At 38.3% G+C, this 25,071-nt stretch overlaps 2 protein-coding genes across 3 annotated transcripts in view; both read right to left on the reverse strand.

Moving 5' to 3' along the window:
- The window catches only part of LOC126920141 (uncharacterized), a 65,626-nt gene extending 53,745 nt beyond the window's left edge, over window positions 1-11,881 (reverse strand). Inside the window, exon 1 of the mRNA XM_050730120.1 lies at window positions 11,742-11,881. The gene's annotated coding sequence lies outside the window, so the exon portion shown is untranslated. The remainder of the gene's footprint in view (window positions 1-11,741) is intronic.
- LOC126920163 (odorant receptor Or1-like) lies at window positions 170-24,897 on the reverse strand. 2 transcript variants are annotated; one of them, XM_050730156.1, is made up of 9 exons: window positions 24,763-24,897; window positions 24,308-24,594; window positions 23,115-23,452; window positions 22,535-22,753; window positions 22,370-22,474; window positions 21,881-22,039; window positions 6,755-21,801; window positions 4,685-4,722; window positions 170-4,570 (listed from the first exon to the last, which is right to left on the reverse strand). In XM_050730156.1, exons 1-7 carry the CDS (start codon window positions 24,885-24,887, stop codon window positions 21,739-21,741), a joined length of 1,296 nt encoding a protein of 431 aa, XP_050586113.1. In that variant the 5' UTR covers window positions 24,888-24,897; the 3' UTR covers window positions 170-4,570; window positions 4,685-4,722; window positions 6,755-21,738. The 2 variants fall into 2 exon arrangements, with proteins under 2 accessions (XP_050586113.1, XP_050586114.1); XM_050730157.1 differs by having other exon boundaries at window positions 24,712-24,897.
- Between the last annotated feature and the right edge of the window lie 174 nt (window positions 24,898-25,071).

A 25,071-nucleotide genomic window follows, 5' to 3' on the forward strand; every position in this document is an offset into this window, starting at 1 on the left:
CGTAATACATCATTCGTTATTACTTGAATTATATTTTAATTTTCATATATAATTTGTCGTTTTGAAATTATACAGACGACTACAACGTTACTTGTGAAATGATCAAATATTAGGCTGCCCGAAAAGTGTTTTTCTTTCTTTTCTGTTTTTTACAACAATGCACCTTCACACAAACGTCAAACCAAGTCTGTAAAATGTCGCGGTGTTTATCTCAACAGAACAAAATGAATCGTACGTGATTCGACAAAATAATACAAAACAAAAAACGTTGTGCGTCTATTATTTCCTCATAAAACGAAAGAAACTTTACAGACAACTTAATATTTGTCGAGTTACTCCGTTATCATTACCACCTAAATCATCGTATCCGCTTATTAATTCGAAAGAACACATAGTTCCTACGAAAAATTTCTACATAAGCTACCGTGTTCTTTTCGAGCTCACATCTCACGATAATGTTATGACGTAATTTAACGCGTCTGTTATTAGACGCGTATACATTATTCAGGGGGCCAAGAAACTCGGCGGAAGTACGAACGCGAGGCTGAAACGCGCGAGGGAACCTGTTCCCCCAATCGCGATTAATTGGGCACGAGCGAGAACTCTGGTATTCGCGTCAGGCCCTTGTTAAAGCGATTTACGAAAACGCTCGGCCGCGATTTTTCTTACGCTGCACCGATCCGAGCTACTGTTCGGCACGTTAACGAAATCGAATTATAATTCGCGAAATAATTTTGTCCCTTCTACGAGCTTTACACCGAGCACCCGTAGTCTCGTTTTACGATGTTTGATTAATAATTCAGCTTTCTTTTTTTTTTTTTGCGAAACAATCTAATAGTTTGTTTCGTTAGACACGATGGAACTTCGTGGTGTAACGAAAATTGTCAGCGAATGAGTGACACGATCTTGTTACCCCGTGACGTAATCGCTTGAAAATCGTTAATTTCAGTTCTAAATTACTTGAAACAACAAGGCTCGATACTTAAAACACCATCGAAAGTTTCAGTAAATTTGCAATCCTGAGTTTCGTTTAATCTTCAAAGTTTCTATAAAACGCCCGAAGCTCGAGATTTATCAGGATTGAAAATCGTTAAATATTTATTCAAATATTCAAAATTTTATATCGAAGAGTTTGAAGTATTCGAATTTTCACGTCTCTAAGAAGCTAGTTACATAGTTGGAAAACAACATTGAAACGTCTATTGCTGCAGCTATAGTGGAACTATCTTCATACTGGGAAGAGATAGGCGATCGTGAAGATCATAAGATTCGACTGGCGAGCAGGAAAAAGGTTTCTGGTGAAAATTACCAAAGTAATAATGCTTTCTTAGATAATGGATGTTAACAGCAGCGTAAATCAGTCAATCGATCGAAAGGCACGAATAGATAGCACGAGCCCGAGGCAAGTCGAGTACCGTAATTCATGATAATTAGAGGATTTCCCAAAGACAACGCGTTTTCGAAGAGACGTGTATCGTAAAGCAGCGGTTTTTTCTTGGCGGACTTGCAATTCCCTATAGATAGCTCCACTACAACGCCGTTGGCGCACATCGCATTCCGCAAAGTAAAAAACAGCCCTGTCCAATTTATGTGCAAGAACTAGCGTGTGCCTTCCGTTCAGCCTCTGCTTTTTCTCTTATTTCTTCTTTCTTTTGGTCCATTCAAGCGTTATCCAGCTATTTGTATAATTGAAGAAATAGATTCTTAATACAGAGGACGTGAATGTAATTATAGTATTTACTTTTATTCATATAATACAACACGCTTCCTGTAAAAGGTGTATTTAATGTTTCGTGACTCCTCGTGATTATCTCTATTTCCTCTCTTTGCTTTTTTTTCACGCTACTCAAAGAGTAACTGTTACCGAATATTAACTTATTCATATCCATAGTTTTTTAATAGTTAAGTGAGGATAATCATTCGATTAGTACATAACCAACTGTCAGACAGGTTACGATGTTTCTTCGTAATAGCCTACGTTTTGCGTCGAGAAATACTTATCTAGTAGATAATATCTACATTATTTGTAAATAACTGTTGTAACTTTAAATACGAAAAAAAAGCAATTTCTTTTATCAACAAGTGGTAAACGATCTTTTTCCTACAATTCAAAAAATGTCTAATCTCGACATTTATGGGCGAAAGTTCATCTGATCGTTGCTTTCGTATCAACTCAAATAGAAGAAGATTTATTTTGCTTCAGCTTATCCTTTGCATTAAATAATAGTTCTTACGTATGCGTATGTACACGATTAAGACGAAGGAAATTTATAAAAAATAAAACGATCCGTATAAATCATACAACGACTCGCGTGTGTTTGATAAAAAGAGTAGTCGTTTATTATCAATCATATTTCTGCCTGTACGTGAGCTAGCATACGGATCGCGTGTGCATCGGCAGTTCTTCAAGCGTTTCGTTGAAAGGACGCATCGTTTCTTTTGTATTTCACGCCATTGACTTTCCGAGAAGTGAGTACGATCGTGGCTACACCTCGTTGTCATTTGACGTTTTTCTCTTCTTTTTCAATTAACGTCGGCCGCGCAGGCTGATTTATTTGTCGTTACGAATTGCAGACAACGTGGATGTCTGTGCCAGACTTGGCGGCTATCCAGGATCACCTCTTCCTATAAAAGTTATCCAATCGTGGTTAAATTCATCTAGACGTCGTAACAACGACCAATTAATTAACATTTATATTCTTCTCACGCGAACCATGACGTTTCCTTTATCGCGTTTCTTCCATTAAAACATAAATACGTGTTTCTATTCTTATATTTGGTTGCTCTTATTAAAGCGGCAATTAAGATTCTGTTACATTCTAGATCAGAGGTTTCCGCATCATTTTATTTAACGAGTGTTCGCCGCATTTTACTTTCCAACGATCGAGTTCTTTCCTCTTTCCCTTTCGCTTCTTCTCACTTTTGATATCGCAATGTAAACCACAGTAACTTCGCTCAATTAGTTCCAGCTCTATGGACATATCCTTTCCCTATTCATCGAACGCGTACCAACGAATTAATAGCGACATCATTGAGAATGTCCGCATGTACACTTGCTTCGCCATATCGTGAATCATTAAATTGTTCTTCAACAAAAGAAAGGAAATGAGACTCACCATATATTCTATCTGTGGCCTTAAACCATTAAAACGTATCTGTACAACGTCTTACGAATTAATACACTTCGCTACGATAGTTGTTCGTTCATACCTCTCAAGTATACCAAGAAGATGGAAATTTGGAATATTCGTAATTTAATAACCAGCTATAATAACAGCACATAGCAATTACGTAACCTTTTGGTATGCGTGAAACGCACGGAGGAAACCAGCCACATACAGAAACGTTCGTATTGATCATCGCGGCGTGACGTGAACGCCGATCTATCGCGCTATTCTCCATTCCACGCCCTCTTTCAGCCCTCTTCCATCGCCGTGCGAACGAAAAGAATGTTTTTACAAGGATATACATGGGGATCGGTTAACGGATGCCATGAAGGATATCACGCGAATCGATTCCAAGTGCGGTGGAATTTTGCTAGCGTTCTGGAACGGCCGGCTACCGGCCAACGAGCCAACCAGACGAATATCGAGCAGATTTGTATAGAAATTATGCGAAATCCTAACCTTCTGAGAATCGTATCATCGGCTGAGAACTAAACCGTAGAAGCGATCGAAAGCGAGATGTAAACACTTTTAACGTTAGAACCGCCGGAATGGTCATATGAAAAAAACTGTAATTTTTGAGAGAGATTGCAAAGAATTGCAACAGTTCGTTCTTGAAGGCTTGTATTTCTTGTAAAACGTACGAATAAGAACTTGTTTCTCGTTGGATTATATCTATACAAGTATTTATTCGTATACGCTGTTTGCACAAGTTACGTGGCGTATTTAAAAGCAAAGAAACAAAATACCATGTAGCTTCGTTTGTTCCTTCTTTCGAAAGCGGATTCTGTGCTAGTGAAAATGAAATTCATCTGAGCAAACACCATCTTTCTTAGTATGTGCCGCGTTACTCCGTACTCAGACAGCGCCTTTGCAAAAATTTACGATTAAGATCGTTGGAACACTAAAGAATTCTATCGGCGAGATTAAATGTTGGAAGGTGTAGGAGAAGCGCGGGGAACTTTCCGTTTCAGTCAAAGTTCTTTATGTAAATTTATGCATTATTATAGCCGGGATGCACGAACGTGTATTGTTAATTAGAAAACGAAAGGGTTTGCCGAGGGAACGGTAGAAGATCGGAAGGAGGGTTCTATCTTGGCCAGAAGGAAACAGTGTGGATCAGAAAAAGAAGCGTTGGTGAGCGTGTAATAAGAAAACAGCGGCAAAAGCGTATCGCGGTGATCATAACGCGGAAGAAGCTTGTTCGCGTGTACTTTGTGGAATATATTATGTACCTTTCATGGAATAGGCCGTTGAAAACTGAAGAGATCTCAATTTTTCTTCGAGCAAATTGGACGTAGAGAATGACAGTCACGCTAACTTCATTGCAATTAGGCTATCCGTAGTCTTAGCGAAATTTTATAAATCATAAGTCACAAATTTCCCGAGCTAATAGACTCTTTTTCCTGCAAGCAACAAGAAGTAAATTTCTATAAATGAATTTTATAAATTACAGTACTATATAGTAGTATATTTACGAAAGGTTTACATTATCGATAATTTTTGAAATATTCAAATACCTTCGCGAGCCGTTGGTCGTCAAGTAAATTTTCACACGCTGAAACACCAGTGAATTATCATATGAAAAATATATTGTAGTTACATCAAGAACGATTTAAATAAAAACAGTTCGTGATTTGGTAAATGAAATAAGGGACGAGTTTGGAGAGCAGGTTTCTCGTTCATTAAAATGCCAAAAAAAGTATTTTTTCTGACACGTCCGAAGAGATAACGGTATCAATTAAGATATCATATTAATATGCAGTAAGTGAATGAAGATTAAACAGACCGATAAGCGAGTACGTCATGAGTTTGCAAGTCAAGTTTGCGTTACACTTGAATTCCTTATCCTGTAGGATACAAGTGTCGTGGTTAAGGTTTACACCTGCAACCTGTTACTCCAGTTAAGGCAGTTCGAGAAGACTTTTTACACATTGCACACTGTATGTACGAGACTGAAACGCGTTTAACTGATCACGGCGACAGATAGAACCTGTTCTTTGACATTAAACTCTCTTGATCCGCGTTTGAATTTGTTAACTCTACATTCCATATTTTTAGATATCTTAGATGAAATGATATTTGAAAAATAAACACAATAAAAATAAATATAAAAAATTGGTAGTTCCAGCTATAATTATTATTTTTACTAAGTAGAAGCTAACTGTATATGGTTGTCTGAGATAAGATCAGAAGTCGAAATTAAATTAGGCTTTCGTTCGAAGTATATTTTACATATTCACGATTTGAAAATATCTAAAGTTAAATTCAATAATTTTCCAAAACATATTTCTCGATAATATGATACGATAAAAATCAGCTTGCGTAAAAAGATGAGGTTTATAGCGACAGTACCGATCGTTACATCGTATTATTGCTTGATCAGCCTATTCGTGCGCGATTCAATTTCCTTTTCTTTTGAATAATTAATCAACGGGGACGTCAATCGATATTTTCTATCCAACGTCTCATCGCTCATGTGCTGAAAAAATCCATCAATGAATTAATTCATAAAATGGATGTTCTTAACGATACAAGAACTTTTGCGAGAGAAATTCGCATTTCTACTTGACGCATCTATCTACGATGAGTCATTTATTCGTAACAAAGTTCGTTCACGAGAGAACCTCAGTAACAAGATCGTGGTTTAATGAATACAGGGGAATCCTTAAATCACGCGATTATTCCGTTTGGTTGTGCGCGAGTGTCAGCGAGTAATATATCGCAACCTATTACATTGTCGAGATCTATGATTCGAGGCACGCAAATGAACTCGTGGGCAGTAGAATCGCGTTTATTCTCGGAATCTCGACGTACCAGCAACTATTAAATTAATCAAAAATTTCATACGCATTATCCTTACCTATGTATATACGTTATCAACAATTTTTTATCAAATCACGTACGTCTGTTTCTGAAAGTTCTATCGATTTACGACGAGTCATTTGCTGGATTGATTTATCATAGAAAGATCGACAAAATAAACGAATCATTGATTTTTCGAGTATTTTTGAGAAACAGGAATATCAGCAATAGAAGGAAGAATCGTTGCTTCATGATGAATGTTCAACGATCGTGATATTAATGAAACGTCAAGGCTGCCAGCTGTAATCGGTCCACTGGCCTTTCCTAGCAGAATTCTCTTTCTCATCGGAATTGATGACAGATTAGAGAAAATCGTGAGACATTTTATTGTATTCGTTGATAGCGGTACTCCTGGTTTCAGGTGAACGTCAGAAGGTAATTGAAAACCTTAATGAGACACGTGTTCTACGGGTGTTCATTATCGAGCAAATGAGAGTAATAATCGCGCAGCGATTTCAGATACGTAACGTGTAATTTCGTAACGAAAAAAGAACAGATTTACGCTTCAAATGATTTATGAGTGATACGAGTCACACAAAAGTCAAACCGATCAACTTCTTTCAGCGCTAGAGTTGCTTGTTTAGTTTCTAAAAAATGCAACATCAATCACGTATACTGATACCAAAGAAATTTTCAGGGCATTAAGTTGATCAATTTGGCTTCCCAGTGATTGATATTCAAATTATTTTGTTGATCGTCTTTTAAAAGTAGAAAAAACCACTGACCTGGTCGAGTATGGGAAATAGGATGAGAAGAACAAGACGAATGCAACGAGACGTTCAATATGCTTTTACTTTTGAAACACGTTTAAACTGTGACGAGTGTTTGTCGAACGTGTTATAATTAGAACACGCTTGTAATTATGCTATTCTCTTAACGAGGATATTATAACACTCTCTATTCGAGTGAAAGTGTTTTATATACTCGCTATCGTCCTCATCTTGTGTATCTTTCGGCGTAAGATAGAGCCGTTCGATTACTAAATTTCCTCCCGTTGTTCGCTTCCTCGTTCTTTGTACCAAACTTTTCACTTCGCCATGCAATTTCTGCAAGCTAGCGCTGCTCCGCGAATAATCTCTTAATAATCTCGCAGATAATCGGGTGAAAAGAAAAATTAACAAGAATGTTACGTGAACGGTCGTATATAATTTACATAATCGTAAAGTTATGAACATCGATCCTTCCGCCATTAAAGATAATTGTAGCCATCCATCCGCGCTTCCTTTTTTCTCCTTTTTTACTGGAACTGTTTTGGTTACGATGTTTGGTTAATGGAGCAACAAGTATCGCTACCATTTTACGTAAGGATATGCAATTTGCCTATAAAAGATATCTTTACTTTGCGTCTATATTTTTACGCGTCTCTTATAACTTTCTTGTTATCACAAAGTGCGGTATCGCCATAGGCGGCTGTAATTAAGTGCGATATTATCGTGTTTCGCTTGCACGTAACAAGGTGTAACTAAACGAATTACAAGCGAGTGATCGAAGTGGGCGTACACAAGGCGAAGTGGACGAAAGCACAGTCGAGATTTAACGCACGGATGCCGGATTTTTCGCTCCTCGCCTGTAAATCTCTTAGAGTCGAACGCACACCTGTGATTAATGATATTCGAGAGACATGAAAAAACAGAAAGCTACTTCCAAAAATGAATAGGAAATCGACCACTGAATAAGAAGTATATATATTTTTATTATCTTTTTTTTAACAGAAAACAGAAGTGCCAACAACACGTGCCAAAAAAGGAAATAAAAAGAAGCGGAAGAGAAGTAAAAACGAAACGAACCGTTAAATACGATAAATCTTTTAAAAGAGTCTGCTTAATAAATAGTTAACAAGCAGAAAAATAAATTACATAAAAAGGAGGAAGATGGCTGCAGCAGTAGCAAATGAGAGGCGAAGGAAACCTGAATTGTTGGCCAAGTGGCGTCTTCGTCTCTACTCTATACGCGACCGTAAGTCATAAATCTGTGTATAAAATTTATCGAAAATTTTTTCACAAATGAAGGAAGAAAATTTTACAGTGTCGAGTAATCCTATGCTTAACAAGTAATTCCAACAAATGTGGTATTAGATCGTATAGTTTTAGTAGTTATTGTATATTCGCCATTAATCCGGACAGTTTGATCGATCTATAAATCTAAACTATCTATTCGCTATTTCACAAGTGAGAATAAAATTAAAGTAAAATATTACAAGTAGCTTCATACTCACTTAGAACGCTTGTAACACTCGCTTATATTTTCACTCGTTGGCAACTAAGATTGTTACACAGTACTGCAATAGTCGATTGTAAATCGAACGTCCACGATTCTTGCATCGCGTAAATTTCATCGAGACCTTGTAACGAGGCCTGTATTGCGATTTCCAGCGCGCTAGAAAGGTATTCGGCAATGTTACTACGTTACCTCACAATGGCATAACGATTTCTATTTGCCACAATCGGTTAACATGTTCGCGTTCGCGATTGTCCAGCAATATTTCCTGGTATTTAGCTTTTCAATCCGGTACATCACGTAGGAAATCAGTTTCGAATCTGAAATCTCGCTGAAGTCTCTCTCGTAATCGTTCATCGAACAGCTAAGACAACACTTAACCGTGCGATTGAAACACACGCACACTGTCTAAATAACAAGAGATTTGCGCAGAAATTAACCATGCAATGAATAGAACTCGTAGAATAGCGGATCAGAAGAATTACCGATACACCGTCGAAATTCCATATCCCTTGCGCCGGCATTCGAATCACTTTCGACCTATTACGAGACCTTCGATCGCAGCGTAATCATCGTAATTGCAGCCCAATCGAAATCGACCACTACTTCGGATTGGTATCTTTTAGGATCGCGCTCCGGGCCCGTCTGATTGCACGTTTTCATCCGTAATGGATGACCAGTGCGCTAGGTGTCAGTTATATCATTTCAGAAACCAATTTCTTACATCGTGTAATACGCGAGATGGTATAAAAGAGTGGTGGTTGATTGGTCTCTACGATGACGGCGTAAAGGGAAAGAAAATACGAAGACTTAAGAGCGAAGATAAGCTTCCATTAACTTTACATATAATATCGCACGCAGAGGCTAGATAAATGTTACGAAATGTTCTTCCAGACCTTGAATAGATCATTAACACGAACATCGGGCAACGTTGAGGGATACTTGCTGAAATCACAAATTATAACTGTAGGTACAACAGTTCGATCGCTGCTGGTAGTCAGCTTTGACAGATGGAAAAGATGACGAGCGCGAAAATCGTAAAAATCAGGCTTCCGTATCCCGCTATGGTAACAAATGGTCGAATAATTCGCTTTGAACTTCCGCGTAATATGTTCGCAGTATGTTCGATTATTGTGTAAACGTGGCCAAGACACAAGGCAAGTCATTGGATGGTTTTCCCGATCATGAGCATTTATAAGCAAGCGAAATTACAAAGTTGTAAAAGCCGATAGTGTTCTATCGCGAACGTTAACGATATGCCGAGACGATTACTGTCGCGAAACGTTTTACTGCACGGCCACCTGTTCACCGCTTGATAATTAAAATTATTCTCTGTGGCGCTGAAACGACGTAAACGATGTTTGATTACAGCGCGAGCCTGGGCCGATTGATTAATCGCCATTGATCATCGATCGTCGTAATTGACTCTCTTACGATCCGTGACCCGGAGAACGTCAAAATTGCCAAGTATCGTCCATGATGAAAGGTATTGAAGCATTGTTAATTAATGGTTTAGCGATCTCGTAATCGACTTAATCCAAATTCTCGCCAAACCAGAACGCTGCAAACTTGCTCGTTCTTGAAAACGTCGTTTTCTTTGCTTTCTACCTCTTTATCGTGCAAAGAGAAAACGAAACATAAAATGAAAAAGATATTTCATGAAGGTAGAAGTGTGCCAGCTTTGACTCGATCGCCTTGGCTAAAACCAATTCAATTAATATAATTATTGCGTATTGATACCGATACTTATTACTCGTAATAGCTCTAAATAGTAACATTTTTACTTATCTGTTTAATATTGAATTTTATAATAAAACAGTCAATGATATCCGTTTCATTTGAATAATCTCTGAAATAAAAAGAACCTGCTGAAGTGGAATTTCGCTTTATGATTAATACGAATTCCATGCTTCATCGTGTATTTTGTATAAAATTATAATAAATTTTAATATTTATTTAAAAGATTTGAAGGAGCGCTTTGAATATTACCAATACCATAAACTCGACGTTTCTGAAACAATGATGGATCTTGGATCAATTATGCATAGTGATCGACCTGTTTTGATAATCGTTCGCGAGAGGAAACGAAAGAAAACGGACGATCACGGAAACTGGAGCATCGAGGCGTGGCGAAGCTGAATGAACGTGGCAAAACTCGTCTAACAGATGAAGGGGAAGCTTGCTCCCTAGGTGAGACCCGCTGCCGGTTTCTAGCACGTTCACGAAGTCTCTATGGTCTTATTTTACGAGTATAAAGCGGGTGTGTGTGTCGAGGCGGCTTCTATGTGGCCTTGCAAGGTCGTTTCTGTACGCCGTCAAGGAGGAGATCGTATCTTTGCTCCCTTCGATTCTCGAACGCGGTTTTCTTTCGATTCGTCCAGCAATTTTACGATCCGTCTCGTTAATTAAGTGAAAATCAAGAGATTTGATGGCCAACGTCGCAATCGTGATTACGATTGAAGAAGGAGAAATAACGGTGCTAATTCCCTCTAACTTTGTTCCAACCTTCGACACGTTTCGGGTCGTTAGAAACATTAAAATAAACATGAAACAAGAAATTGTAAAGTCAATTGGTTGACTTGGTACAAGGATAACGCATTAAAAAGGTCTGAGATCCCGGAATCGAAAATTGTTAAGTAATTCGTGTATCTAACTAAAACCGAATGCTCCATTAACGAATATAAATTATCAATTACGAACGTAGATATTCATCGAAGAAATTGCAAAATTCGAGACGTCAAAAATTTTACTTTTCCTCTAATTGTACATATTTATTATTCGTATATTACGTATGTTTATTTTCTATGCGATGGTATTACAGCAGCTATTTGTAATCATACGCGTATATATCACGTACCTCGCATTAATTTCATTCACAGTCGATATCCAAATTGTTCAGCTCTGTTTTCAAAGATTTTACGAATTCGCAAAGTAAGTGAAAACATCGTAAATCTCGTACTCAATTAAGAAAACGTTAGTAAGTAATAAGTGGAAATATTTGGCAGTAGCTCGTCGAGACTGTTTCTATTAAATTATTCTGCGTAAGTTGGTCAAACGATTGTCGTTGCTGTGACCAAAAATATAATGGCTTATCTGACTAGGTGGTGCGACGAAGGAAGACGTTCAACAACAAATTTTTAACAGACGATTAATGAACGAGCGCTGATTAGAGAAGAATAATCGGTTGTATGAGTTTTAGTAGCCTAGATGATGATAAATCTTAATCGATACAGACACTAATATGTTAAAAATAACGGTTTGACAGATTTTCTTCGATTATTATCTTGACAAATCAAATGCTACAACAGGTGTTTAATTTGGGCATATGGATATAACTGAAATTTATTCAGTTTCATTAATACTTTGCCATGTGGCCCAATCTTGTGCTATCTTTTTCGACCACGACTAATACGATTCCCTTCATTTTTTAGTCGTACGAAATACGATTTCAGATTATTCTAAACTGTAAAAAACACGATTAAAAGATAAACTCACCTGTTAAATATCAACTGGATTCAACGTGCCATGCGGTGAATCCCATCGGTCACAGTGTTCAACGAAGACTGATGATCGATGATCCTCGCAGCACGTGCACGAAGTTTTGCTAGCAGCCGAGGTGTATTTGTATCACGCCATCCACAGAATCTGCTTCATCTTGCGATCTTGCTGCTTCCTTCCGTACGGTCTTCCTACTGTTCTCTTCTTCCACAATATTCACCACAATTTATCGCAATCGTCCATGTTCCTTCTATGCGAAGAATGGATTTTATCAAGCAGTCTCTAACAACTTCTAAACATCGCTGACTCTCCTCGAGTATCACTTTTCCCTCTCGACAGGGGAATCCTACGAAAGCTCGTCTCGCACAGGCTAACCCCACATGTTCCAATCAACACGAATCACTTGCTATTTGCAAGAATTCTGTTTAGAAGATCGTTACTCGAACGAACCTTTGATAAAGTCACAACGTACAGATAGCTTTTGCAAGCCGAAGTCTGCTCATTTATGTTCATTATCGTGCATAGGGCTACAAGAAGGAAGCCGTACAAACGTTAGAAACAACAACGATAAGAACAGGTGGTCTGTTCTCCAGAGACGGTCAAGCGCAGAGAGCCGATTTAATGTTTGTTCGAGCGTTTTTCAGAGTCTGATGTCGCGTTGGATGTCTCTTCTTCTGGCGAGAAGAGACGCAGGCAAGGAATCGAAACGCGATTCAGGGTTGCCGCGTCGTTCCTGGGGCGCAAGCTGAACGTATTCTACGAAGCGAGTAACCAAGAGACAACGCAAGATAGGGTTTCGGATCCGTGCTGGCTGGTGGTCGAGTAGTTTGTGCCTGAGAGCGCAAGCGGAGCTACGACGATCTTACTCCGTCTCCTTTCCACCGCCGCTGCTCTGTCTTTCCCTCGTGATCCCTCGTCCCTCTTTAGATCCTGCGTCGCGATCCCTCGGAGAATTTCTTTCTCTTTCGGTCGCTCGCCTTGCTAGATGGCGCCAACCAGTGATGGACTGGAATCACGGAAATTTCGAGTCTAGCGTTGCTTTTGCACCCTATTGTCTTTGATCCTGTTGCAAATCCTCGGGATCTGCAACGAGTCGTTGATTCTGATGCGAGCACACTCCTTCCTTCTTCCTAGACTTTGTCGTTCAGTCATGAAAATCATTGAATACTCGTGAAACGTAGATTTGTTCACGATAGGATCGAGTTCCCATCGCTGCGACTAAAAATTCTCGCCTCGCTTCCTCCTTCGGCTATCTATTTATCGCGCCAGTAGCAAATACTCTTTCTTCCTCTCGCTTTCTTCTCTCTTGCCAACCTATACTTTATTTTCTTTCGTTCATTTATCGTTTCTTGGTCTTTGTCGCCACTTTCTTCCCTTTCTATTCTTTGCTTCTTCTCTTGAAACGGTTCACCTGTTTCGGTGACCATCGTAATATCGTCCTCGTTTCATTTTTATCGATTCTTTTTCACGAAGAAACTACGTGCGTTTATGATTTGCCATTGATCTACGACTCGATGCCGATGTCGTCGTCTCCGACGGAGAAACGCGACTGGCGGTCGTTCCTGCTTCGAAAGAGAGTTCTTGCATTAAGTCGCACGTGGCTACCGTCTCTCTACAATAGTTCATTCTGTATATGGCAAAGTAGACTATTCATTTTTACATGAATAGTACTGTGAAGTTAGCTCGTGATTCGCGCTCACCGATTACAGGCTATTTTGGTTAAACTTTGTTTTGCAGCGGTCGTGTCGTGTGGGCTAATGTCGCTTCCTGGTAGTTTCGCTAATACGAAATTTCTATAATATTCTTATTACATTGTTAATATACATCGACGTCTCGTGTTTTCTCAAGCGCTACTGACGACAGACGTGCAACGCCGTCCTTTCGTTTTTTTTTCGATAAAACGCGTTGCTGCATTTCCTATTTACATATTCACCTTGCAAATGGTGCAGCAGGTGAAACCACATGCGTGCGGCAACGCACCGACATCAAAACTTTTTGTGTCAAATTAAAAAGAACGGAGGAATAAAATAAAAACTATGAAGGAATGCTATAGAGCAAAAATAAAAGTTAAGACGATGTGTGAAACTCAACAATGTTTTTGGTTTTCCACCAAAGAAAAAGATATTCTTTTTGCTATTAAACGATTCCAAAATAATTCTTCCTTCGAAACGTTTGGTGTTTTTACAGCATCGAATACCAAGTTTTAAAGCTGCTTATACTTGTCCACCATCGTATGACACTACCATCGTTCAAAACTTACACTTAACAGTTACCGTGTGTACTATTCATGCTGCCTCTGACAGATATAACCTAAGGTCCGAGAGAATTCGTGAAAAATTATCTATCAAACACTTGTCACAGGAGCAGTCAACACGCGATGTCGACGTGCAGAATGATGTTCGTCGATCGGATAACTGTTACCAGATCTCCGGTAACTTTCCATCGTTAATAAATTTCAAGCGTACCAAGGCTATCAACCGTGACGTCTCTGTTCTCGTATTTTTACTTCCGTTTCTCTGGCGCGCGTCTAACGGATGCGACTTGCGCTCGGTGTTGCAGTCGCAATTGTCGTTCCATTAAAGATACGAGACGACCTCTACCAGTTGACACTTGAACGCCTCGTCCAAGAACGTTTCTTTGCTAACTATGCGATTTTTTCCGAGTATTGTGAAATGCCGATCGTGAAAGAAACGCTAGCGAGATATTAAGCGTACTTCATCTAGAACATGACGTATCTCACTTAACACCGATTCGCGCGAGGAAAGTACAAGACATCCCGCAGATATATTATTATGCTCGTTTAAAACAAATTGTTCAGTCTCTACCAACGACAGAATTACTCTTAGAACACAACTGTTGTTTAATATTCCTGTAACGCAGACAGATGTTGGTAAAATTGACAAGTTCCGACAGATTTTTACTTTTACGATGCAATATTGCACGCCTTGTCGTTGATTAATGTACTATATACTATATTATATATATAAAATACATATAATACGTATAATACATACACACACACAAACACATATATATTAACATAGAACGTCGTTTAATATCTTTGGTTATAAATGTTGTCTGTTAGTCGAATTTATCTTGCTTCTGTTAATATCTCAGTTATTTTTGTCGATGCAAAGAACTGTGTCAGGCCAATGAACATTCGTGATATTTTTTCTTCGTACACGTTTTTTCGACCTCTAAATCTTTTTCAAAGCGAGACTGCATATTTTATTACATATCGATCAACGTGTTTCTTATTTTCTACGAAAAGTATGTATGTATATTAAAATGTTAAAAATGACAAAACTTCGAGCGAACATCGGAATGATTATGAAGCTAAAGGAAAAGAAGCAATTGGCTTCATTGGGGACTATTGGCTAGCGGCCAGAATCTTCCACGGAAAGACAGTTTGTTTAACGATGCGTATTAGAAAGAAGGCTGAAAACGGGGACGTTTGTCGTGTGGTGGAGAACATTGCTCTGCGACGCTTTTCACGATCAGTCGTGTCGTTTACGGACGAGCACGTGCCTACTCGAGCAGACAGCCAGTTCGTAGTTTCTAGTTTGCGGATTATTAAAGGCTATCATAATGGGAATCATAGCCATGGACAAACTATGTGAAACATCGTTTTACATTCAACTCATTCGAGTTGCCGCTACAAAACGAATTCCGCAAAATCGTCGACGATCGTAAGTGGGCTATATGGCAACGTGAAAATATTATTTTCGACGTCGACGAAATTATCAAATTGAAATGTTATTAGCATTTTATATTTCGATTTATACAGCAAATTAAAGAGAGTCTGATGTTGTAAACGGTGTAAATAGTATATTAAGACGACTATTAATTATAATAAGGCAATCTAATTGATTAATTAAGAGAATACGACGTAGATATATCGAGGAAGATCAAGAAGTAAATCAACAAATTAAATTCTTCACCGCTGTGCTATTCGGTAGAATGTTATTCCGGTCACCTAGAAGATAAAAAATAAAAAACAAAATAGAAGAAAAAAATGGGAGAGTACAAGACTGGCACGGGAGATAAGATAAAGGCAGCATATTAATTGATATTTTATGCCACGGTTTGGACGAAACATTTCAACAAGTAGCCATTCGTGAGATGACGAAGGCCGCATAAAAAACTTGAAGTACGTGCATAACTACTATAATTTCACCTGGCCCAGTGAAGAAAAGAACCCAATAAAGTATCGACGATGATAAATTTTTAATGGTCGGTTACGTCGTCTGGGCCGGCCTTTGGTTGCCCGTCAGTTGAGAAACTTAGGCGGTCAAAATTTACGTCTCTCGATGTTTCAACCAAGATTATTTGCATCCTCGGAATAAGATGGAGTGCTTTAAGCGTTACCGTGAATATCATTTCCAACAGTATGAAGATCCAACCATAACTGGTAATATGCTTTCACCATTTTCAATGATAAACGTTCGCAATTGGAAAGGAGCTCTATCTTGGCAAAAATTTATCTTACTACATAACTTTGAGAAATTGTCATCTTTCACTGAAACATAAATTAATTACCACCGACGCTTCGGTAATCGATACGAATGGAGTACACGGGATAATAATTATAATCGATTGACTGATTTATTTCAATTTAAACCAACATATATATGTATATTCGTACATTTTTGTAGATCAAGTGGAAGTATTTCGCTAGCGCCTCAGCTCTCCAATTCACATAAATTAATTCTGATAGATTTAATTAAATGGATAGCGTACTTACAGGTTCTAACGGGGTATCGTCCAAAAGTTTAAGGTCACTTTAAACAAAAAATCGTACATGTACTACGTTTCTGACACGTATCTGCAAATCAATTTTCGAAACATGATGTTCTGCATCGGCAAAACTTCCCATATTGTATCGTAATCTAAGATACGGAAATTTAAGGGTCAGGGAGACACCATAGAGCCGTGATAGGTTGCTGCAAGAGATTACACGGTAAGATCAAGGCGAGCATCCGCCGCACAATCAAAGATGCCGTTTTTATTCGTTTAACCGGCTATGCAGATGCCAGCCCGCGAATATTGGCCTGACCACCCGAAAGCTAATTAAAGGGTAATCGTTGCCATTTTTTCCTCTGGTATACCCTTCATCGAACACTCTTGCGGCGTAACAGCGATAATCGCGACCCTGCGGATCATGAAGCTTACACTCGAATATTCATTATGATTCGTCGAACAAGAACACGCGACTGGTCGATACATCGAATATAACGCGCTTCTTGCAGCGCGTATCTTTGGAATTTTAATGAACACAAGATTTTCGATCAAATCTTCGCGACGAGCGTGGCGCGACACTTCCGACTGATAATACGGAGGCCTATGGTGTTTGGCGAAGGCTCGATAAACTGTATCGTATGACAGATCTCGGTTGCGTGATACCGCCAATAATCTCGTAAATTATTCGCGTAATTTACAGTAAATAACGATCAGGTGCAGGTACATCTCAAAATTTCGCTGTTGTAAACTGGCGCAGTGTGCAACAATCTCTGGTTGTGTTTGAATAAATTAATTTATTCACGGTTTTTACGTTACACTTTTACGTTCAAACTTCGCTTATGCGTGCTAAAGTATTCTACCTTCAGAAGAAGACGTCTAAAATATCCTACGTTCTTTTTCTTTTATTTTTTCCTTCTTTACTGTTAGTTGAATACAAAACGTTTTCATTTTGCCTTAGAATAACCTGAAACGATCAAGACGGTTTACGGTGCATGGTCAGTGAGCACGCTTCTTTCCGTGGATACGTGCGATATAATAATTTGTCAGTGCACAGGCTTCTTTATAAATAGACTGATGGTGTTCGCAATTTTCATCCCGCGCCACTTCCCAGCCGATCCTGATGCACTTCTTATTTTTAGTTTCATTCTCTAGTTCCGTAGGTGGCCTATTCTAACCAACTTTTCGTAATTTACCAAACGACCACACATCGTACAATCGATCGATCGATGATTGATCGATGTCGTCACACTATCCACCCACCGTTCCTCTGGAACACCCACAGAGAACTTGTAGCTTATTAATTTCCTCGATTAAATTTCAAACATGAGACAGCGATCTGAGCCGATCCATTGCCCTAAAAATTCATTACATCGGCCCAATTAATCCTCGTTGCTTGCTTGTCCTCATAGCCCATTAAATTTTTATCTTGTCATGAGAAATTGGATTGTTCCCTCTCCACTCACTTTGCCTATATATCTGGCCGGCATAATCTGGCCATGTCATGAGAAATTTTTGCCTACGTGAATGTTACTGTTGCTTTAACCGTTCCATATCTCTCACCATCAGACGCAATAATGTCAAAATCGTATGTATAGCAGAGTGTCGTTCCTCTTACATGAAATAAAAAATAGGGCAAATGTGCCTAATGTCGCTTATCAAATTTCAAATCGTTCTCAGCTCTCACTCTCGGATAAGTAGCACAATTCGACTATTTGATTAGAAAGTACACTCGTTATAGAAAATTTTGCCTCGATTTTAGTTTCCTTCAATTTCTATTCGGAATTGAAAAAACGAAATATACGCAGAATTCGAGAAAGTGGTCTACCTAGATCTATACGTAGAGAACGTTTATAGCTTGAAGAATACAGCAGTGAAAGGACCAGTTAATACAGACCAGTTTGATGTTTCAATCGTCGTAAAGTATCGCTTAGAACAGGAATCGTTCCTCTGTAATTGGATACAAATTCTCACCAGTCGCTAATGCGTGCCTTACGTGGAGAATGCCATAAATTTGGCCAAGAGATAGGCTGACAAACGAAGAATTCTCGCTGAAGACGCGCAAACAGGAATTTCGATAACGAATCGCTACTCCAGTTTCTGGAGACTCTCGGCTTCCTGCAAGAGGAAGAGCAGGAGTTCGGCCAGGAGACGAAGAAGGATGCGTTTAACCTACGGGTCAGGCGATGTGGCCAGAACGTTTTTTCAGGGGATCAGATGAAAGGACCCGGCGCCGTATGAAAATTTCAGCGATGAATTCATGCTCGTAGCGGAGCAAGTTGTGCGAGATAAGTCGGAGGAGATCGTTTCGCTGGGACCACACGCAGAAACCTTTATTTTTGACGCTGAAATCATCGAGTTTTGATTCGTCGTATACCATCGTTATTACGAGTCATCCCGATAAACTGACGTTAGACCAACATTTATTAGGTAATACGTTAAATCCTTTTACGCGCTTAATCCTTTTATTCTATATGGCGTTTCCTTTTATCGCGAAATACGTGCGGAAAACGAGTATCTATAGTAACGAGTATCAAGTACGATAAATTATAGAAAACATTGTTTCCTCTTTCAGATAATAATCAGAGAAGATCGTCGTAGGAAAATTCAACTTTCCCGCCCAAAGAAAAATAAACGTTTCTATAAAATTTCAAATTCAAACAAAAAGTGATATTTATTAACTTAATTAATTTGTAATATAAATGCAAAGATGTAATAAAATGTTTTTACAAAATATCTGTCTCTTTTGAATGATACAACGAGGAATATTTCTATTTTAAAAATTTTCAACAGGCATTAATGTTTCGTGTAATGTGAACACGTTAATATCGAAGATAAGATCAACGTTACAGACGAACAATTTTCAATTGGTATTGAATAGGTGCGAAAGTTCTATCTATTGGTAGATAAATAGGTACAGGAACTGACAGAATTTTTCTATTCGTCTAACGTTCTCTGCCATTTTCGAGGAATTCATTGACACGGTTTTAGAAAGACGGTAAAACGGAAACAAGCGAAACATATAATGCAACAGAAGTGTACATGGTCGCGTGAAAATGGCAAGAAACGTCACGAACAACGTGAACGCGGATGATTAGTACATTTCCTCCAGGAAAAGAAACAGGAACGCAAGAAATCGCGACGGCAACAAAGCGTAGTTCAAGGCTCTGGCGAAGAAACGCACGATACCAACGGCAGAAATGGTACTTAAAGCAGGTCTACAGTTAGGTAACATGTGGTAAAGCGACCATCTGTCTAGGAAGCAAGTGCCAATGGAATGGCTGCCAGAACAACGACATCGTTTCTTCTTTTCCTTCTTAGGTGATGCTGCTACCTTGCAGCACACGACAAGGTAACGCACAAATTACGCTTGGCTGGTTCGAGTTTAGACGATTGTATACCTAATTATTTTTCGATTACTGGCGTCTGGTCGCGAAACTAGTTTGATTGGATGTAAATGTCGCTACCTTTCGCTCCTTGATGAAATTGATTTGGAATTGCTCGTAAAAAAAAGGTTCTCTTTTGTGAACAAGAGGAGGATTATCTATGAGCAGCTGTTACGAAATCTGGATACTATTGTTATAAAACTCAATGAATGGATGATACTTCTGTGCAGATGAATAGAGATTCTGCTGCCGTGAATTTACTATCTTTCGTCTAATACGATTTATTACTTTAACCCATTTTTAATTAAAAAGAACATGCAAATAGAACTCCTACCTTGGGAGGATGAATTTCTTATTAAAAAGTATTTCACTAGAATTAAAAGTCCAAGTGCAATTAATCTGTAATTGATCGTGGAGATTTTATAGACTCACAATGGTCTTTCAGGCTCCGAGTGATTTCTTCTATTTCATTTCGATTTCATTGGTACGAGTTCTATACTCTAGTTGTTGGTAATTCTAATATTAAAAACGCTATTTCATTTCGTCGTTCGTATCCGTGAAAAGCAATTAGATAATAGCTAAGAGCATAAGTACACCGCGCTACACATACTACCTCGTTTATAACAAGTACATCCGATACTTCAAAACGCACAGCTGTTACCTATATATATTATAAAAAAAATTGTCTTTCAAGAAACGAGATTCTTTCTTCCTTGAACACGTCTTTTCGTCAACGAGAATAACTGAAATATTTATACCGGTCTAGTTACATGGAACTCCCTGTACGAAGCAGGTAGAGCACTATAAATCAAGGCAGATAGTCATCGGTCAGATGAGGAGCCAGAGATTGAGTGTAGAAACGCACCGCGTACACCGTACGACACGAGCGTTCTCGTATTTCAAGGGATCCAGTCAGTTAACGACAGGCACGAGGCAATAAAAAGGGTTCGCTATTTGATTAACGTCGAATTTTTACCGTCTTTAGGCCAAATAACAGCGTCAGACGTTAACGACCACGCGTAAACGATTTACACGGTACTTCATAGACGCATGGTAGCATCTATACTTAATCATAAATTAGTCGCGCGACGATCGCTGGCCAATTTACACCAGGCAAACGTATTTTCGTTTGATTGGAGTCGACAGATGAGCAGGGTTCGATCGTACGTGACAATACTTGGAATTTCGACGCTTGTATTAGCTATAAATGATTGACAATGAATGTAATTATCGATAATTCGCGAGCACCTTCTAGATGCACCTTTGAGTGGCGATTGAGCAACTAAGCATAGGTTCTCTGGAAGCTGTTAATCGCAGGATGCGTTGGCAGATAAATTGAATAACGGTATGAGGCAAGGAGGCTTTTTGATAGCGAGCTTGGTGAGATACGCTATACAGACAGAAGAACTTAAGGAAATAATAATTAGATTGCGGATGTTTATGTATCCGTGGCAAAAGCGAATGTGCAAAAATATTTCCGGCTAACAAAGTGAAAATTGCAGCTGTTCCCGATTATCATTGAACGCATGTTACCGAGCACAAATAGAACGAATCGGTAAATTCGCGGTGTGCGAGAGGAGAGTTCCGTCGACCATAATTTGCAAGGTTGCTGGCCTGAAGCTACAGGGGATCGCCGTAAGCGTGACGAGAGAACAGGTTGCCAAGAACTTTAACGATTATGAAATTTCCAAAAATAGGATATCTATTCTTGCTTTTTAACCACACAGGTACACCGACGTATCAGGTCAGTCTCGTATATTGTTTTTATCCAAGCAAGATCGCACAATATGATACATACCTCGTCTTTATATCCGTAAGCTTATTGTTTAAAAAATCGCCATACAGATTGTGGTAAACATAGAATTACAAAGTTAATGATCCGTTACTTGCATGTTGTTCAATAAAGTATAAATTGAATAAGATCTTCTTATGATCTGCAATAAGAATGCTGAAGAAAACACTGGTATTGTAATACAAAGGTGTATTATCGTAACTTTGTCGACGTCTACGTACCGTGATAAAAGTTTCCAGAGACAACACGTAAAATACACTGGCTTTTAAAGTTATCGATCGTCTGGTGAACATCGTGGACAACGTGAACATTTTCACGATATTGGTTAAACGTTCGTTATTCCAGCCTGAGAGCCACTGGCTTCTGTCAAGCGTCCAAGTCTAAACGATAATTTATCGATATTTAAAATTCGTCATTTTTAGAAAATTCCACTTAACACGTATCGTGTTGCGATACTTTCTATTTCATTTCTTTCGAGTAAACGAATAACATCGAGTGAACAACAATTTCATATTGGTAAAAATATTTCAAATTACTGAAATTTATATTGTTCGAATTCTTATTTGTCGAACTTTTACAGATGAAAGTTTAAGTAATTTTTTTATCTTTTATCTGTTTACATGAAATTTTCTAAAAAAAAGTCTTGCTTTCTAAGTAAGCGTTATGCACGATACGGAACGTGTTAATCGATGCATGTAATTAACCCTTACCGCATAGTTCAGCTCGTTTCCAATCCAACAGATGTACAAGAGCTGAGATATGGCTGCGCTCAGATAAATCCCGAACTTCATGACGTCTGAGCTTTGCCCTCCGACCTGTACGAACGATGCAAATCTATCACGATCTGATCAGTACATTCGACCATCATGTCTTACCACGACAGCCTGGAAACCACTCAGGCAAATAATCGAAGTACTCGAAAGCATCTGAATGAACATACTCAAGCTGAAAAGTTTGTTGTAATCGTTGGTCATACACACTAACCGCTGATAAAATTGAAAGCACGTCTTATACCGGTAGAGAAATCTATTGTTCAGTTTCTTTCTATTGAAACGAATATTCGCGTGAATGCGTTCGTCATAAATCTCAACCGTCTGTAAAGACAAGTTCACGATACAATGAAGATTTGACACGTTATAAATGAAAATTAACTCGCACTTTAAACGTGTTTATGGTACTCTTAAAGTGTAAATGTGGATCTTTCATATTCAATGGGTTTTTCAGTTAATAGTTCTTAAACAAATTTCAAACGAATCGCATGACGTCTTCGTATATTCTAAATTAAAATTATTATACAATTTTTGACAAATAATCTGCTTAAATATGTTACACATATAGCGAATAGTATAAAGTAAAACTTTATATTTGTTCGTTATGTTATGTTCTAATTGGCCCGAATATGAAAGACATAGTAAGACACGTATATATGGTAAGGATCAAATATCATTTTCTTACATGCTCCTTCGTTTCGATCCCACAATTTTCAAAATTTACATTCAACATATCGAATAATACAGTAAGCAAGGTGCAGATCATAACTACAAAACTGTCTATTCCAATTATTCCCAATAAACCGCCGAAAACAGCGCACGTTTCTATAGCCAAACTTATCTCGTGCCAAGGTGATATCGTAGTATTGAAAGGATACTTTGCTCTGATCAACAAACCGTCCTCCATCGGTGAGAAAAATAACAGAGCGGTTCCTAATATAGATCCTAACGCGGTAAACCCATAAAATATCATTTTGCTTTGTACTTGATACTTTCCGATAATTTCCTTGATATATTCGACTTCTATAAAGAATATCGTATAGTTAATTAACTAGAGAAGACCTGTAGATAACTCGGTGCTGATGTTTCTTAGTTTTAGTTTGCTAGCGTACGAAAGAATGTCGCTATAGAAACAAGCGAACGAGTCTAGTTGAAATGTTGCATATTGCAAAAGGCAAATGTGCAAGACACGACAACGTGAAATGTGCCGAGTAATTCTGAATAAGTCCCTGGTAGAGAATGCTTGACGGAAAAACGTCGTGAAAAAGATTGGCAGAATGGGCCGTGAAAAAGTGATCAAATAGACCTGAATTAATGATCTCAGCGGACGTCATTCGCTGCGTCATTTTAGTATCCAAGATACGTCTCTCCGTCTATGCTCTTGTTTTCACCTAACAAGAGGCATACCCTCTCCACAAGAGACAGTTCGCGTTGTCTACCACGTCAATGGAGTGAAATGGTAAAGTATGAAGTGCATTGAACTATGTCACAGAACATATCGATGTCACTTCATGAAATATTGCCCGAATAATTGTTTAAAGCAAACGTCATCAATCATTTCATGTAGTAATGTTTATGGCAAATGTTAATTATTATGTATAAATATCCAATATTAGCTATAGAATCAGCCAAACAATTTTTTTGTTTAATCTGATTTCTAACTCCAAATTTTATGTATAAAAACAAAACTTTACATTTTTCCCCATCATTGTCTTGTATGCAAATGAGATTGAGAGGTTTGCGTCGAATCCGAAGATACTCAAATAAAAACTCTTACAGTTATGTCATAAAACATAGCATAATTTATGGCATATTATGCGCTAATTAGATTGCGCGGTTTTCATCAAATGTGTCTGATTTTAAATTGTTTTTACTCACCGGAAAATTCGCAGAGATCGTCGGTACATTTTAACGCTTCGTCCAATAGCCTGGTTATTCTTTTTTGACGAAATTGCAAATTCATCGCCTTATATATAACAACGAAAATTCCTGCAAAAATACAGCCATTGTCGGTGCTGATCGGTAAGTTGTCTCGGTTTACATAAATATCCAGGAACAGAGTGATTGCGAAGATGTACATAGCTATCAGCATCCATATTTTGTATACGAAGTAGGCACGATTTAAAAACGCTGAACTTGAATCAATTTCTCCGAGGCCACTGTACCTATAAACAAAACGGCGCACTTGCTTCATTAAATATGTATATCATTTCATAAATAATCTTGATAACAATTAACAAATTTCCTATCCGTAATTCTACTATTATTCATAACAGTTGTACCGGTCGAGAAACTGTATATATGAACGACAAATTTATTATCACGATTCTCACTTAATATAGCTAATCTCAAGATTTATTAATTTTCGAAAGGGTTTCATCCACTCGTGACCTGGCTCTTGAGCCATCTTAACGTAACTTGTTCTCCCACGACTCAAAGAATAAAAATGTTTTCTCATAGGTAAAGTCACCAAGTCATCCGTATCGTGTGAGTATATAGTATATACCTACATACTATGTATGTACTTTAACTCTGGCATGTATCATCGGTTATTTTCAATCAATCTGACACGATGCCTCTTAAGAAAATTGCGGCCGATTTTCGGAATTATAGACTCGATCGTGCTACACGTGTTGGGTCCC

The sequence above is a fragment of the Bombus affinis genome, chromosome 9 (assembly GCF_024516045.1).
Source record: "Bombus affinis isolate iyBomAffi1 chromosome 9, iyBomAffi1.2, whole genome shotgun sequence".
Taxonomy (NCBI): Eukaryota; Metazoa; Arthropoda; class Insecta; order Hymenoptera; family Apidae; genus Bombus; species Bombus affinis.